This window comes from Coregonus lavaretus (genome assembly GCF_964263955.1).
Source record: "Coregonus lavaretus genome assembly, contig: SUPER_35_unloc_3, whole genome shotgun sequence".
NCBI classification, from domain to species: domain Eukaryota; kingdom Metazoa; phylum Chordata; class Actinopteri; order Salmoniformes; family Salmonidae; genus Coregonus; species Coregonus lavaretus.
In genome coordinates, this window is record NW_028167179.1 from 509,654 (window position 1) to 527,223 (window position 17,570).

Here is a 17,570-nt window from a genome sequence, read left to right on the forward strand (position 1 = left end):
AAGTTGTGGTGAAGAGTTTTCACGACATATCCACATTACCAGGGGCGGTGTGTTCATTAGGGCGATATGGGCGACGCACTGCCAAACGGGAAAAGGAAGGGATTTTTTTTCTAATCAATTATATCACGGCAACAGTAGTTATCAGTGTTCTAATCTAGACGTCTGATCTGCCACTAAATGTCCAATCAGGCTAAAGTCGTGCTTCAAATGGCCCCGCCCGTTTTGGGGCGATTTCAGTCAGGTTGAAAATCGCCCCAGAAGTCTCTCATAGACTCTCATGTAAAATCTTTTTTTTTTCAAATATCAGAGCTTTCAATACAATCTCTATGGGTTCCGGGAGGGCTTGCACTTACGCGCTTTCGTCATACGTAACATAACCATGAACATAACTAAGAAAAGAGCGGGTAGCAGCGTCAATCAATTCACGTACTACTGTCAAGATGGCTAGCGTTCAGTGCAACTCGATTGTCTCTTTGAAAGAAGTTCCTTTTTGTCGGCGAACAAATCAAGATAAATTGGCAACGAAACAATTAGGACCTCCCAGACCAAATTTAATAATTCAACAGGTTTCTACTAAAGGGGGAAAGTCCTACACCCGAGGATTTTCCAAAAATTGGTACGAACGAAAAACCTGGCTAGCAGGCTGCGATGTAGCTAATGCAGTCTTCTGCTACCCCTGCTTACTCTTTCACCCTGAAGGCGGCACGGCAGACAGCACCGCTTGGACAGCGACTGGTGTAACGGACATGCACCATCTTTCAGAAAAGATTAAGAAACATGAGCTGTCAAAGACCCACATGGATAGCTGTTTGAGATTGTCTGCTTTGGGGAGAGTGAACATTGCCACTCAACTGGATGAGGGATACAGGCTAGCTGTCCGCCGCCACAACGATGAGGTTAGCAAGAACCGCCACATCCTCAGCCGGCTAATCCAGTGTGTGAAGTTTTGCGGAGTGTTTGAGTTAGCTTTGCGAGGCAAAGATGAAACTGAGGGCTCCACCAACCCTGGTATTTTTCTTGGACTTGTCAACTTTGTGGCACAATTAGATGAGGTGTTTTATGGAAATGCATATTGTTTATGCAGTGTTGAGGAATGTGAAAGAACACCCTTGATTATTTTTTACTGTGATAACTTATTTTGCTTTTGTAAGCCAACACTTTTGAGATCAGTCAATAAATGCTTCTGGTATTGACTTATATGCTGCCCCTGTCTTCATGTTGTTGCTGGACATATCTTTTTTAAAATGTGTGTAGGTCACCTAAATCATCAGAAAAATTGCCCCCCCTGAGAATTTTTTCAGGAGCCGCCACTGGTGAAATGTCAGAATAATAGTAGAGAGAATGATTTATTTCAGCTTTTATTTCTTTCATCACATTCCCAGTGGGTCAGAAGTTTACATACACTCAATTAGTATTTGGTAGCATTGCCTTTAAATTGTTTAACTTGGGTCAAACGTTTCGGGTAGCCTTCCACAAGCTTCCCACAATAAGTTTGGTGAATCCTGGCCCATTCCTCCTGACAGAGCTGGTGTAACTGAGTCAGGTTTGTAGGCCTCCTTGCTCGCACACGCTTTTTCAGTTCTGCCCACACATTTTCTATAGGATTGAGGTCAGGGCTTTGTGATGGCCACTCCAATACCTTGACTTTTTTGTCCTTAAGCCATTTTGCCACAACTTTGGAAGTATGCTTGGGGTCATTGTCCATTTGTAAAACCCATTTGCGACCAAGCTTTAACTTCCTGACTGATGTCTTGAGATGTTGCTTCAATATATCCACATAATTTTCCTTCCTCATCATGCCATCTATTTTGTGAAGTGCACCAGTCCCTCCTGCAGCAAAGCACCCCCACAGCATGATGCTGCCACCCCTGTGCTTCACAGTTGGGATGGTGTTCTTCGGCTTGCAAGCCTACCCCTTTTTCCTCCAAACATAACGATGGTCATTATGGCCAAACAGTTCTATTTTTGTTTCATCAGACCAGAGGACATTTCTCCAAAAAGTATGATCTTTGTCCCCATGTGCAGTTGCAAACCGTAGTCTAGCTTTTTTATGGAGGTTTTGGAGCAGTGGCTTCTTCCTTGCTGAGCGGCCTTTCAGGTAATGTCGATATAGGACTCGTTTTACTGTGGATATTGATACTTTTGTACCTGTTTCCTCCAGCATCTTCACAAGGTCCTTTGCTGTTGTTCTGTGATTGATTTGCACTTTTCGCACCAAAGTACATTAATCTCTAGGAGACAGAACGCGTCTCCTTCCTGAGCGGTATGATGGCTGTGTGGTCCCATGGTGTTTATACTTGCGTACTATTGTTTGTACAGATGAACGTGGTACCTTCAGGCGTTTGGAAATTGCTCCCAAGGATGAACTAGACTTGTGGAGGTCTACAATTTTTTTATGAGGTCTTGGCTGATTTCTTTTGATTTTCCCATGATGTCAAGCAAATAGGCACTGAGTTTGAAGGTAGGCCTTGAAATACATCCACAGGTACACTCCAATTGACTCAAAACATGACTTAGTACTTGGTGGCAAAACCCTTGTTGGCAATCACAGAGGTCAGACGTTTCTTGTAGTTGGCCACCAGGTTTGCACACATCTCAGGAGGGATTTTGTCCCACTCCTCTTTGCAGATCTTCTCCAAGTCATTAAGGTTTCGAGCCTGACGTTTGGCAACTCAAACCTTCAGCTCCCTCCACAGATTTTTTATGGGATTAAGGTCTGGAGACTGGCTAGGCCACTCCAGGACCTTAATGTAATTCTTCTTGATCCACTCCTTTGTTGCCTTGGCCGTGTGTTTTGGGTCATTGTCATGCTGGAATACCCATTCACGACCCATTTTCAATGCCCTGGCTGAGGGAAGGAGGATCTTACCCAAGATTTGATGGTACATGGCACCGTCCATCGTCCCTTTGATGCGGTGAAGTTGTCATGTCCACTTAGCAGAAAAACACCCCCAAAGCATAATGTTTCCACCTCCATGTTTGACGGTGGGGATGGTGTTCTTGGGGTCATAGGCAGCATTCCTCCTCCTCCAAACACGACGAGTTGAGTTGATGCCAAAGATCTCAATTTTGGTCTCATCTGACCACAACACTTTCACCCAGTTATCCTCTGAATCATTCAGATGTTCATTGGCAAACTTCAGACGGGCCTGTATATGTGCTTTCTTGAGCAGGGGAACCTTGCGGGCGCTGCAGGATTTCAGTCCTTCACGGCGTAGTGTGTTACCAATTGTTTTCTTGGTGACTATGGTCCCAGCTGCCTTGAGATCATTGACACGATCCTCCCGTGTAGTTCTGGGCTGATTCCTCACCATTCTCATGATCATTGCAACTCCACGAGGTGAGATCTTGCATGGAGCCCCAGGCCGAGGGAGATTGACAGTATTTTGTGTTTCTTCCATTTGCGAATAAACTGTTGTCACCTTCTCACCAAGCTGCTTGGAGATGGTTTTGTAACCCATTCCAGCCTTGTGTAGGTCTACAATCTTGTCCCTGACATCCTTGGAGAGCTCTTTGGTCTTGGCCATGGTGGAGAGTTTGGAATCTGATTGATCGATTGCTTCTGTGGACAGGTGTCTTTTATACAGGTAACAAGCTGAGATTAGGAGCACTCCCTTTAAGAGTGTGCTCCTAATCTCAGCTCGTTACCTGTATAAAAGACACCTGGGAGCCAGAAATCTTTCTGATTTAGAGGGGGTCAAATACTTATTTCCCTCATGAAAATGCAAATCAATTTATAACATTTTTGACATGCCTTTTTCTGGATTTTTTGTTGTTATTCTGTCTCTCACTGTTCAAATAAACCTACCATTAAAATTATAGACTGATCATTTCTTTGTCAGTGGGCAAACGTACAAAATCAGCAGGGGATCAAATACTTTTTTCCCTCACTGTATATGAGGAGTTTCTCCCATTCTTCTCAGCAGAACCTATCAAGCTCTGTCAGGTTGGATGGGGAGCGTCGCTGCACAGCTATTTTCAGGTCTCTCCAGAGATGTTCGATCGGGTTCAAGTCCGGGCTCTGGCTGGGCCACTCAAAGACATTCAGAGACTTGTCCCGAAGCCACTCCTGCGTTGTCTTGGCTGTATGCTTAGGGTTGTTGTCCTGTCGGAAGGTGAACTTTCACCCCAGTCTGAGGTCCTGAGCGCTCTCAAGCAGGTTTTTATCAAGGATCTCTCTGTACTTTGCTCCGTTCATCTTTCCCTCGATCCTGACTGGTCTCCCAGTCCCTGCCGCTGAAAAACATCCCCACAGCATGATGCTGCCACCACCATGCTTCACCAAAGGTATGGTGCCAGGTTTCCTCCAGACGTGACGCTTGGCATTCAGGCCAAAGAGTTTAATCTTGGTTTCATCAGCTCAGAGAATCTTGTTTCTCATGGTCTGAGAGTCCTTTTGGCAAACTCCAAGCGGGCTGTCATGTGCCTTTTATTGAGGAGTGGCTTCCATCTGGCCACTCTACCATAAAGGCCTGATTGGTGGAGTGCTGCAGAGATGGTTGTCCTTCTGGAAAGTTCTCCCATCTCCACAGAGGAACTCTGGAACTCTGTTAGAGTGACCATCGGGTTCTTGGTCACCTCCCTGACCAAGACCCTTCTCCTCCGATTGCTCAGTTTGGCCGGGCAGCCAGCTCTAGGAAGAGTCTTGGTGGTTCCAAACATCTTCCATTTAAGAATGATGGAGGCCACTGTGTTCTTGGGAACCTTCAATGCTGCATACATTTTTTTGTACCCTTCCCCAGATCTGTGCCTCGACACAATCCAGTCTCGGAACTCTACGGACAATTCCTTCGACCTCATGGCTTGGTTTTTGCTCTGACATGCACTGTCAACTGTGGGACCTTATATAGACATGTGTGTGCCTTTCCAAATCACGTCCAATCAATTGAATTGACCAAAGGTGGACTCCAATCAAGTTGTAGAAACATCTAAAGAATGATCAAAGGAAACAGGATGCACCTGAGGTCAATTTCGAGTCTCATAGCAAAGGGTCTGAATACTTATGTAAATGAGGTATTTCTGTTTTTTATTTTTAATACATTTGCAAAAATTTCTAAAAACCTGTTTTCGCTTTGTCATTATGGGGTATTGTGTGAAGATTGATGAGGGAAAAAAACTATACCTGTGACAAGTAGAATAGCTTTTCTCATTATGGTAACACTTTGTTCTGAAAATCTGGTACCCTCGCTTTGATAAAATAAATATTTGAATACTTTGGAAAAGGTTTAACATCACACACATCTTCACTACTTTATGCCAAGTAAACATGAATTAAGGCACTATCATTTCCTCATTATAAAACACCAGCATCAAACAACAGGACAAGGTTATCACTTTTCATCAGTGAAGCATTTATACAGACACCATCACATCAACCATCACCATATCATCTACTCTGCCTCATCATACTCATTCTTTCCTCAGTTGACCTCATCCAGTTCCCTATAGAGTACCACAGTATGAGTCATAATACCCATATAACCTAGCGGTCAAACAAGGAAATGGTTCCAATTGTGTTCCACCATTCATTTTTCCCAAAGGGGATTTTAGAAACACTTCAAATAAGGGCTGTGTTTCATGTAGGCTTACCCTGGCTTGACGTTTTTATAACCGTGTAAATCTCTCTAGGGCAAGGTGACTTTGTATGCATTGTGGGAAAAGGTTCTCACAAAGGAGCTACCTCAGGATACACCAGAAGAAAATGCACAAGGCCCATGGGAGAACCTCTTCTCACACTGGGGGCAGCTGTAGGACTTCTCCCCTGTGTGGAACCTCTGGTGCCTCTTCAGGTGGCCAGACACTGGGTAAAGCTGAAAAGATTTCTCCCCTGTGTGGAGAAATCTTTTCAGCTTTACCTTTTGGGGGCAGCTGAAGGCTTTCCCACAGACTGAACACGGGAAGTGCTTCTCTTTGCCACCAGATCTGCTGATAGCGTTACTACTATTGTCATTTGTCAATGGGCTTGTGTTGCCATTTAGTGTTGAGGCACTGGCATTGTCTGAGGTCTGGTTTAACATTAGGAGAGTGTGAGGAGGACGAAGGCCAGGGAGTGTCTGTGTTGTCGCAGGGTCCATGTTCCAGTTGATAGATCCTATAGAAGGCAGGCTGAAGGCAGCACCTTTCAGGGGGTTAACTTGAGGCACAATCAGTGTCTCTGAATCACAACTATAGGAGCAGGACGGAGCATCACTAGCCAAGTCTGTGTCTGTTCTCTCGAGCCGCATACGGACACCTCCGCGACCCCGCAGACCAAATCTATGCCTTGCCCTGGTCTCAGCCAGTCTGTTATCATGGAGACCTGTTTCTGGTTGTGGTTAACAGCGTTGTTCCCCAGCCCAGAATTGAGGACGCTGTCCCATCCACTGACCTCCACTATTTCGCCTCTGGGAATCCAAGATGGCCGGCCCAGTGTACTCTGTTAGCCTCCAGCCAACCACCTGCAGGAAGAGGTTCCAAAATATACTTTATAAGCATGGCAGAGAACACTCTACATATGGACTTTTATGGAAAAAATAATAGCCAGGCACATCACTATTTCCATTGAAGATCTATTACTGTATGTAGGCTATATGTATTTCTCCCTTACCTTGCTCCCCCATCTTTAGTCCACTCAGCAGGTCAATGCTCTCTGGTCCGTCTTCTATTGTCTCCTCTTTGACCAGCAGCAGATCAGGCTTCCCATCCTCCATGTCTACTGACTGTAAGAGATACAGAAAGAGAGGATGTTGGATCAAGAAATCTGATATGAGCACCCTGCTATGGAGCATCTTCTGATTGGGCAATGAGGGATTGCTATGAGTACTATGCAAACGTGTTAGTTGATTTGATTACTTGACACTCTTTATTGGTTTGATAATTCAAAGGCATGGTCTCACACTTAAGACAAAATGTATCAAGACCTGGGCCAGTATCCACAAAGCGTCTCAGAGTAGGAGTGCTGATCTAGGATATTTCCATATAATCTTATTCATTATGATCTAAAAGGCAAAACTGATCCTAGATCAGCACTCCTACTCTGTGAGGCTTTGTGGATACGGGCCCTGACCTAATACCATTCAGACAGTAGTTCACAGTGGGCTCACCTCAGTGAGACTGTGTGTGGTCCTGTGCTGCTCAGCTGATTCCTATGTGTGTTCAGGAGGTGTAGTCTGGTCCCCTCAGGGTTCCCCAGACCCTCCTCACACTCCTCCTCCTTCACCAGCAGCATCTCCGGACCCTCCTCCTGGAAGAGACGGGTGATACAGATTACACAGACATACACTCCCTCCGGTACGTACACACCCACACACAGAAGATAAACACACTTTCAACATGGAGTGTTTACCCATTGTTGTTAAACCCATCATGGTGGTCATAAATATGTTGTGGGTAAAAATAAGTCAGCTATTAGTCAAAAGTCATTAGACAAACCTGACTTAACGATTTTGATGTGTACAGTAGGTGTTTGTTAGTATGTGGGTATATTTATACTGACCAAAAATATAAACGCAACATGCAACAATTTCAACGATTTTACTGAGTTACAGTTCATATAAGGAAATCAGTCAATTGAAATAAATTCATTAGGCCCTAATCTATGGATTTCACATGACTGGGAATACAGATATGCATCTGTTGGTCACAGATAACTTATAAAAAAGGTAGGGTCGTGGATCAGAAAACCAGACAGTATCTGGTGTGACCACCATTTGCCTCATGCAGCGCGACATCTCCTTCACATAGAGTTGATCAGGCTGTTGATTGTGGCCTGTGGAATGTTGTCCCACTCCTCTTCAATGGCTGTGCGAAGCTGCTGGATATTGGCGGGAACTGGAACACGCTGTCATACACATCGATCCAGAGCATCCCAAACATGCTCAACGGGTGACATGTCTGGTGAGTATGCAGGCCATGGAAGAACTGGGACATTTTCAGCTTCCAGGAATTGTGTACAGGTCCTTGTGACATGGGGCAGTGCATTATCATGCTGAAACATGAGGTGATGGTGACGGATGAATGGCACGACAACGGGCCTCAGGATCTCATCATGGTATCTCTGTGCATTCAAATTGCCATCAATAAAATGCTATTGTGTTTGTTTGTCCGTAGCTTATGCCTAGCCATACCATAACCCCACCATACGGCACTCTGTTCACAACGTTGACATCAGCAAACCGCTCGCCAACACAACGCCATACACGTGGGTCTGCTGTTGTGAGACCGGTTGGACGAACTGCCAAATTCTCTAAAATGAAGTTGGAGGCAGCTTATGGTAGATACATTAACACATTCTCTGGCAACAGCTCTGGTGAACATTCCTGCAGTCAGCAGTAAGTAGTCAGCCAATTGCACACTCCCTTTCTTTTCAGCTCATTAAACATGGGACCAACACTTTACATGTTGTCTTAATATTTTTGTTCAGTGTAATAAGTATATATTGGTTATAACTGTTGTGTTTATGCAGAATAGGATGAGATCAGATGTAATGTACACTAAAGAGAGTCTCAATGACCATTTTCTGTTTATTCAACAAACAAGTTTTAAATAGACCATATGAAAACCACACATACACGTCTTGACTACAAATCTGCATGATAAACTGCATTCATTTTCTAAATAAAAGGTGTCTTGGGGAGAAAAAAAAATAGTAATTGAATGGAAGTAATGAAACAGGCATTTGTGAACATCATTATAGCCTACACAGTACAAACACAATATGTAACATACTTTTTAGGCTTACAGTGCATAAAGAAAGTCTACACCCCCTTGAACTTTCTTCACATTTTGCTGCCTTAAAATTTAATCTAAAAAATGATTCAATTAGATTATTTCCTACAGATTCCTACAGATCCCCCCCCCCCGAGTTAGTATGTGGTGGTAGCGCCAGTACAGCTGTGAATCATTTGGAATAAGATTCTACCAACTTTGCACAACTCTTAGGGCAACATATATGCATTGTTTTTGTCATAATTGCTCAAGCTCATTCAATTTGGTTGGGAATCATTGATAGACAGCATTATTCAAACCTTGTCTCAGATTTTCACCTCTTTGAAAGCCATTCTGGTGTGTCTGTCATAAATGTGTGTAACTGACTCGATGAAAAATACATCACAATGTCTGGATGCAATATTCTACCCAGTAATATCCAAATGCATCTGTGGATATTTTGTGCTGACAACGAAAATGAATATTTTCCTTTTGATATACAGTGAGGGGAAAAAGTATTTGATCCCCTGCTGATTTTGTACGTTTGCCCACTGACAAAGACATGATCAGTCTATAATTTTAATGGTAGGTTTATTTGAACAGTGAGAGACAGAATAACAACAAAAAAATGCAGAAAAACGCATGTCAAAAATGTTATAAATTGATTTGCATTTTAATGAGGGAAATAAGTATTTGACCCCTCTGCAAAACATGACTTAGTACTTGGTGGCAAAACCCTTGTTGGCAATCACAGAGGTCAGACGTTTCTTGTGGTTGGCCACCAGGTTTGCACACATCTCAGGAGGGATTTTGTCCCACTCCTCTTTGCAGATCTTCTCCAAGTCATTAAGGTTTCGAGGCTGACGTTTGGCAACTCAAACCTTCAGCTCCCTCCACAGATTTTCTATGGGATTAAGGTCTGGACACTGGCTAGGCCACTCCAGGACCTTAATGTGCTTCTTCTTGAGCCACTCCTTTGTTGCCTTGGCCGTGTGTTTTGGGTAATTGACATGCTGGAATATCCATCTACGACCCATTTTCAATGCCCTGGCTGAGGGAAGGAGGTTCTCACCCAAGATTTGACGGTACATGGCCCCGTCCATCGTCCCTGCGGTGAAGTTGTCCTGTCCCCTTAGCAGAAAAACAGCCCCAAAGCATAATGTTTCCACTTCCATGTTTGACGGTGGGGATGGTGTTCTTGGGGTCATAGGCAGCATTCCTCCTCCTCCAAACACGGCGAGTTGAGTTGATGCCAAAGAGCTCCATTTTGGTCTCATCTGACCACAACACTTTCACCCAGTTCTCCTCTGAATCATTCAGATGTTCATTGGCAAACTTCAGACGGGCCTGTATATGTGTTTTCTTGAGCAGGGGGGACCTTGCGGCGCTGCAGGATTTCAGTCCTTCACGGCGTAGTGTGTTACCAATTGTTTTCTTGGTGACTATGGTCCCAGCTGCCTTGAGATCATTGATAAGATCCTCCCGTGTAGTTCTGGGCTGATTCCTCACCGTTCTCATGATCATTGCAACTCCACGAGGTGAGATCTTGCATGGAGCCCCAGGCAGAGGGAGATTGACAGTTCTTTTGTGTTTCTTCCATTTGCGAATAATCGCACCAACTGTTGTCACCTTCTAACCAAGCTGCTTGGCGATGGTCTTGTAGCCCATTCCAGCTTTGTGTAAGTCTACAATCTTGTCCCTGACATCCTTGGAGAGCTCTTTGGTCTTGGCCATGGTGGAGAGTTTGGAATCTGATTGATTGATTGCTTCTGTGTACAGGTGTCTTTTATACAGGTAACAAGCTGAGATTAGGAGCACTCCCTTTAAGAGTGTGCTCCTAATCTCAGCTCGTTACCTGTATAAAAGACACCTGGGAGCCAGAAATCTTTCTGATTGAGAGGGGGTCAAATACTTATTTCCCTCATTAAAATGCAAATCAATTTATAACATTTTTGACATGCGTTTTTCTGGATTTTTTTGTTGTTATTCTGTCTCTCACTGTTCAAATAAACCTACCATTAAAATTATAGACTGATCATTTCTTTGTCAGTGGGCAAACGTACAAAATCAGCAGGGGATCAATTACTTTTTTCCCTCACTGTAAAAGTGTTTGATATGTTATAGAGTGGTGTGTTTTTGCTGTTGGTGTAACCTGAGGTAGCTCTTCTCTGAGAACCTCTTCCCGCAGTGCGTACAGGCAAAAGGCCTCTCTCCCGTGTGGACCCTCTGGTGCCTCTTCAGGTCACCAGCCTGGGCAAAGCGCATGTGACACTGGGTACAGCTGAAGGGTTTCTCCCCTGTGTGGACCCTCTGGTGCCTCTTCAGGGTGCAAGCCTGGGCGAAGCGCATGGGACACTGGGTACAGCTGAAGGGTTTCACCCCTGTGTGGACCCTCTGGTGGATCTCCACCTTCTGGGGGCAGCTGAAGCCTTTGTTACAGAACATGCAAAGGAACCGTTTCTCTTTACTATTGCCTGATGTGGCTCCCCCGCCCCGCGCCTTCGCCCTTTGGTTCCTGTGTGAATCGGAAGGCCCCATTGACATGGATACTGGGTCGCGATCCCTGAACGCGTGTAAAGGGGAGTGGGTCACAACATTTAGATTTGTCTCTAAGCTTTCCCTGTAGTCTAAGAAGTCACTGGTGTTGCCCTGCGAGTGTCCTTCTCCTAAGTGAGTTTCGTCTGCATTCCATGTCAGAGAAGCGTCGCCCTCAACTTTCACCTCATTTACGACCAGACCCTCCCCTTTCTCATCTAGGCACCCTTCAGAGTATACACTACTGCTGTACTGGTTCCAGTCCCCTCTCATTGGATTAGTATGTGTATCTAAGCCCACAGGCATGTTACCAGGTATCATCTCTGTCTCTGTAGCATATGAACAGGATGGATCATTGACATTCTGTAATGTGTCACCTGAGTCCCGATGGGACAGAACCGTCCTCTGGTTACCGTAAAGTAAATACTCTGAGAGTGGAGCATGAGGACAGCCCAGTCGGTCCAGCCCTGTTAACGTCTCAGTGTCTGTCTCTGACTTGAGGACGGCGTTCAGCGTTCCACTGACCTCCAGGATGCTACGTCGGGTCCTGGACTGCACTTGGGCAGCGGTGAGGTCCTCCGTGGCTACAGGGGGCTCTCCAGCCGCTCCAGTCTGGATGTCTCTACTGTGCCGTGGGTCCTCCTCTCCTTCAGACCTCTCCTGCTTGACCCCAGGACATGCAGCCTCTGCATCTGCAGACTGACACAATAAGAGAGGAGGTTATTACCGGTACATGAGTTGAATTGGATAACAATGTCGGAAGTCTCACAAGCTCCCCTATGGCAGATAAATGTACATGTAAGCAAGTGAATAGCTGAGGGGAGCCTTTCTGAAATAAACAGAACACATTTGATTTACAAAGTAACTGTAATGTTAAATGCAACACTATTACACTAACCTCTATCACGATAACGTGCTGGGTTGAGGTTCCTATCTCTTCATCAACAGTGATTGGTTGGTCATCTCTCCGTGTATTGTGTCCGGCTGGCTTCACAAAGCTCCTGTGGCCTCCAGTGAGATGTCCTTCACCTGAGAGAGTGATTGGGGGAAAATAGGTGGTTAGGTTAGCTACTGTCAATGCTCAACGCTATATTGTACACTATTGACACTGTCTAAAATTGGCAAGGATGTAAGGAATTCACTTATATAACTTCTTGGTATACTATTTACTGATTGATGTATTATGTTCCATGCATCATATTGTTTTCATTTAGTAAATAATTGGAAATGCAGTAAATCAGGAATCTAGTTAGAATTTGTGATATTGTGTCTATGCGCAAGATAGCCAAGTAATCAGGGGAATTATTGCATACTATCCAAAACCTGACCAAGACCCAATTCTGGGTAACACATCTGAACACATATTCAGAGTGGAACGGGGCGACAGGCACTGAGCTATATATGAAAGGAGACACACCGCGCACCCTCGGGCCAAAATGTACCTTTTGCTTTTCCTCTGTATTGATCGAGGATCTTGACACTACTGGGATGACAGGCGAGGACGCGCTCTCGCGTTGTCCTCTCTGCGCGCTCCCGTGCCACCTTAACTTCCAGTAGCTGTAGTTTCCTCCGCAATGCCTTGTTTTCTTTCTGGCTTTGAGTTATTTCCAAACGAAACACTGCATAGTCGTCGTCTACGAGTTTACAGATCTCTACCGCGGCTGCATTCGCTAGCACCTCCATGATGGAGGCTATTTGAGTGTGAAAAACCATACAGTTTGCCATTGTTAGCAGCTAGCTAGCGTTACCTAGTTCACATCTATCAACCAAGTTTCCAATGCAATTTAAAGAATACCTGGAGTAAGTATGTGATGCTGTGCGGTTAAATTAATCATATTTTGAGTTCCAGGGTGTTAAACGTCTAAATATCAACAATAAAAAAGCTACCGTGGAAATTGCTCTTGGTCACTGTTCTTTCGTTTGCTACTGTTTCTTCTTTCATGGCGTTATGGCGGTCCACAAACAACCGTTAGCGGTGCATGCCGCCACCTTCTGTACTGGAGTGTGTAGTCAATCACAGCTTACAAACTAAAATAATAAATAAACAAACATTAAGAAAAAACGAAACCTTCCTACCTTATCCTTTACTTCAAAAAAAAAAAAACGTACTAACTTCTGATCTTTGAGTCTTGGTCCACCCACCTTTGAAGGGCATATAAATGCTGGCCCTTGGGCTTGCTTTCCCACCTCTTCTGCCACACATGTATCATAATGGCTCTAATCTTACATTCGGCTGGTGGAAGGAGCTATAGGAGGACGGGCTCATTGTAATGGCTTTGTAATTCCAGCCATTACAATGAGCCTGTCCTCCTATAGCTCCTCCCACCAGCTTCCACTGCATTCGGCCTCACCTCTACCCAGTGGAGTGCAAATATCAATTATATATTGTTTAAAAGCCCTTTTGGCTACCTGGTCTACTAATACATTCCTGCCCACTCCCAAGTAGGCTGGGACCCAGCAGAATCACACTACTACACGCAGTCTCTTGATTTTTCATAACATTAATGCCTCCAATAGTAGGTCACTCCTATTAGATTTGCTGGATGATAAACTATTCAATACAGACAGGGAATTCTGTTTACTTCTTCTTCTTTGAGTTTTTAATTGGCAGACTACACCAAAAAGGTGTATTGCCGCCACCTACATTTTAGTCATTTAGCAGATGCTCTTATCCAGAGCAACTTACAGTTACATTTACATTTTACATTTTAGTCATTTAGCAGACGCTCTTATCCAGAGCGACTTACAGGAGCAATTAGGGTTAAGTGCCTTGCTCAAGGACACATCGACAGATTTTTCACCTAGTCGGCTCGGGATTAGAACCAGCGACCTTTCGGTTACTAAAGTGAGTGCATACATTTTTCATACTGGCCCCCCATGGGAATCAAACCCACAACCCTGGCGTTGCAAGCGCCATGCTCTACCAACTGAGCTACACGGGACCTACTGGGTGAAGTGAAAACTGGGAGACTTTGAAGGGATAGTTAATGCTAAATCTATATATGGCTACAGCCATATTAACATTGTCAGTTTTCATGAGTGGAAACAGCAGAACTGATGTTAGCAAAGCTGCACTGCAAGCCCCAACTTCCTCCCGAGTGGTGCAGCGGTCTAAGCTGAGGCACCACTATGTCCTGGGGTTCGATCCGTGACCGGGAGCCCCATCCAGCGACCCACAATTGTCCCAGAGCCGTCCAGGTTAGGAGAGGGTTTGGCCGGGGGATTTTCCTTGGCTCACCGCACTCTAGCGACTCCTTGTGGTGGGCCGGGCACCTGCAAGTTGACTTCGGTCATCAGTCGAACAGTGTTTCCTCAGACTCATTGGTACTGCTGACTTCCGGGTTAAACAGCGTGGCTTGAATGGTCATGTTTCGGAGGATGCATGTCTCAACCTTCGCCTCTCCCGAGCCCGTTGGGGAGTTGCAGCAATGAGAGGAAGAGTAGCTGCTGCCATGGCATGAGCTAATGGGGATCCCTAATAAAATACAAATAAAAACTACCAATTGGGGAGAAGATGGGGTAAAAAAAAAAAAAAAAAAAAAAAAAATATATATATATATATATATATATATATATATATATATATTCTTCAAACTAAGTTTGGTAGTTCGCAGGGATCTTTTTGGGTGCATACTACGGATATAATTGTTGTAATTTAGTTACTCAGAACTGGAGCTATTTCCTCATGTAGCCACAGCACAGAGCATCTCTATGCGTCTTTCAGTGATGATGTCATCCGCCTGGGGCAGGCACTTCCACGTGGATTGCTTTCCAGATGTGAACAAAACTAACCGGTAAACACAGGAAGTATCAGAGCATTGGACAATTAGAATAATGGAATATTGTGGATACTGTCATCATGGGCATTCACACACAACTCATGGGTAATTTGACCCAAATATAGATTTTGCATGAACTATCCCTTTAACACAAATAAAAGGGGAAAAGCAAACAAAAAACAACAAAATAAATGTACTCCTTCAGTCAGATTCAAATGTCTTCTCAGATCCCTACACAGACTCAGGAGCCTGAGAGGGGGGGGGGATATCTTCATTCAATATTCCCTGCAACGATTCGGCCGTGAAGTCCTGGAGCGCTTCGGTTTACTTCTTCTTCTTTGAGGTATTATGGCGTACCACAACTAATGTTGTATTGCCGCCCCCAACTGGATTAGGGTGGGGGGGAAAAAATACAAAAAAAGTACATTCCATTACTGATAAGGGAAAAACGTCATTAATCCACACACACTACTAATGATTTTTTTTTTTTTTTTACAAAAATCATCCCACTCCTTCAGTCATACAAAAACCTCCATAACACCCTACTCAGGCTCTGGGGCCTACTTTGGAAACCTCAATCTCTTTTACCCTTATCAGACGTTCTAAGGATTACGCTTCATGTTCTCCGCCACAGTAACATTTTGCTCCTTGTCCATTTTCTTCTGCTAAACAGTCTCCATGGAACCTTAATTGGGGAGGACGGGCTCATGGTAATGTCTGATATGGCTTTTTCTTTGCAACTCTGCCTAGGTCAGCATCCCGGAGTCGCCTCTTCACTGTTGACGTTGAGACTGGTGTTTTGCGGGTTCTATTTAATGAAGCTGCCAGTTGAGGACCTGTGAGGCGTCTGTTTCCTAAACTAGACACTCTAATGTATTTGTTCTCTTGCTCAGTTGTGCACCGGGGCCTCCCGCTCCTCTTTCTATTCTGGTTAGAGCCAGTTTGTGCTGTTCTGTGAAGGGAGTAGTACATAGCATTGTACGAGATCATCAGTTTCTTGGCAATTTCTCGAATGGAATTGCCATCATTTCAGAAGAAAGTTCTTTGTTTCTGGCCATTTTGATCCTATAATCGAACCCACAATTGCTGATGCTCCAGATACTCAACTAGTCTCAAGAAGGCCAGTTTTATTGCTTCTTTAATCAGCACAACAGTTTTCAGCTGTGCTAACATAATTGCAAATGGGTTTTCTGATGATCAATTAGCCTTTTAAAATGATAAACTTGGATTAGCAAACACAACGTGCCATTGGAACACAGGACTGATGATTGCTGATTATGGGCCTCTGTACGCCTATGTTGATATAACATTAAAATTCAGCCGTTTCCAGCTACAATAGCCATTTACAACATTAACAATGTCTACACTGTATTTCTGATCAATTTGATGTTATTTTAATGGTTAAAAAAATATGATTTCTTTCAAAAACAAGGACATTTCTAAGTGACCCCAAACCTTTGAACTGTAGTGTAGCTACTAGAACTAACGTGTTAGTAAGCCCGCTACAATCATGCAGTACAGTGTACATTCAGCAAGCAGGTTAGCAGTTACACCGGCGGGCCCGGTGACAATAAATTAATAAAAACCAAAGGCTTACCTTGACCTGGAAGAGTTCCAATGTTGGATAGCTATAGCCAGCTAGCATCCCTCTCTGTTTGAGCTGGTTGTTTGAGTAGGCTAAACTACCTAGTTGCATTCGCTAGCTAAGTAAGTGGAAAAATAATACAACTAAATATAGCTAGCTCTCACTCTCGCTTCTCCTTCATTTTTGAATAAATTAATTTGTTCAAAACTGTTCAACTATTGTTTTTCTCTCTCTTTGAGTCAACTACTAACCACATTTTATGCACTGAAGTGCTAGCTAGCGGTAGCTTATGCTTCAGTACTAGATTCCTCCTCCGATCCTTTGATTTGGTGGAAACATGTCAGTTCATGCTGCAAGAGCTCTGATAGGTTGGAGGATGTCCTCCGGAAGTTGGCATAATTACTGTGTAAGTCAATGGAAGGAGGTGAGAACCACGAGCCTCCTAGGTTTTGTATTGAGTTCAATGTACCCAGAGGAGGACAGAAACTAGCTGTCCTCCTGCTACACCATGGTGCTACCCTACAGAGTATTGTTGAGGCTACCGTAGACCTTCATTGCAAAATAGTGTGTTTTAATCAATGATTTGGTGGCGTGAATACATTTAGTATAGTATTTTCTAAAAATGATAACTTTTTTTATGTTTCACTATAAAAAAAAAAAAAATGAAATTCACTGAGGATGGTCCTCCCCTTCCTCCTCTGAGGTGCCTCCACTGGTGTGGGTATGTGTAGGTATATTTAGAAAGTGTATATTGGTTATAAAGCGCGGTCAGGTGTATGTAGAATAGGGTGAGATCAGATGTGATGTATACTAAAGAGTCTCAATGAAAGTCTTAGAATGAAAAGTCCCATTTTGTGTTTATTACACATAAACAAGTGTTAAATACACCATATGAAAACCACACATACACCTGTCTCAACTACAAATCTGTATGATAAACTACATTAATTTTCTCATTAAAAGTGTTTTGGGAAAGAAATTAAGTA

General features: G+C 43.9%; 1 protein-coding gene across 1 annotated transcript; it reads right to left on the reverse strand.

The window, feature by feature from the left end:
* Window positions 1-10,803: 10,803 nt before the first annotated feature.
* LOC311110303 (uncharacterized protein) lies at window positions 10,804-13,156 on the reverse strand (the record flags this gene model as incomplete). Its single annotated transcript, XM_084188839.1, has 3 exons — window positions 12,663-13,156; window positions 12,119-12,249; window positions 10,804-11,919 (listed from the first exon to the last, which is right to left on the reverse strand). Exons 1-3 carry the CDS (start codon window positions 12,943-12,945, stop codon window positions 10,804-10,806), a joined length of 1,530 nt encoding a protein of 509 aa, XP_084044965.1. The 5' UTR covers window positions 12,946-13,156.
* Window positions 13,157-17,570: the final 4,414 nt, after the last annotated feature.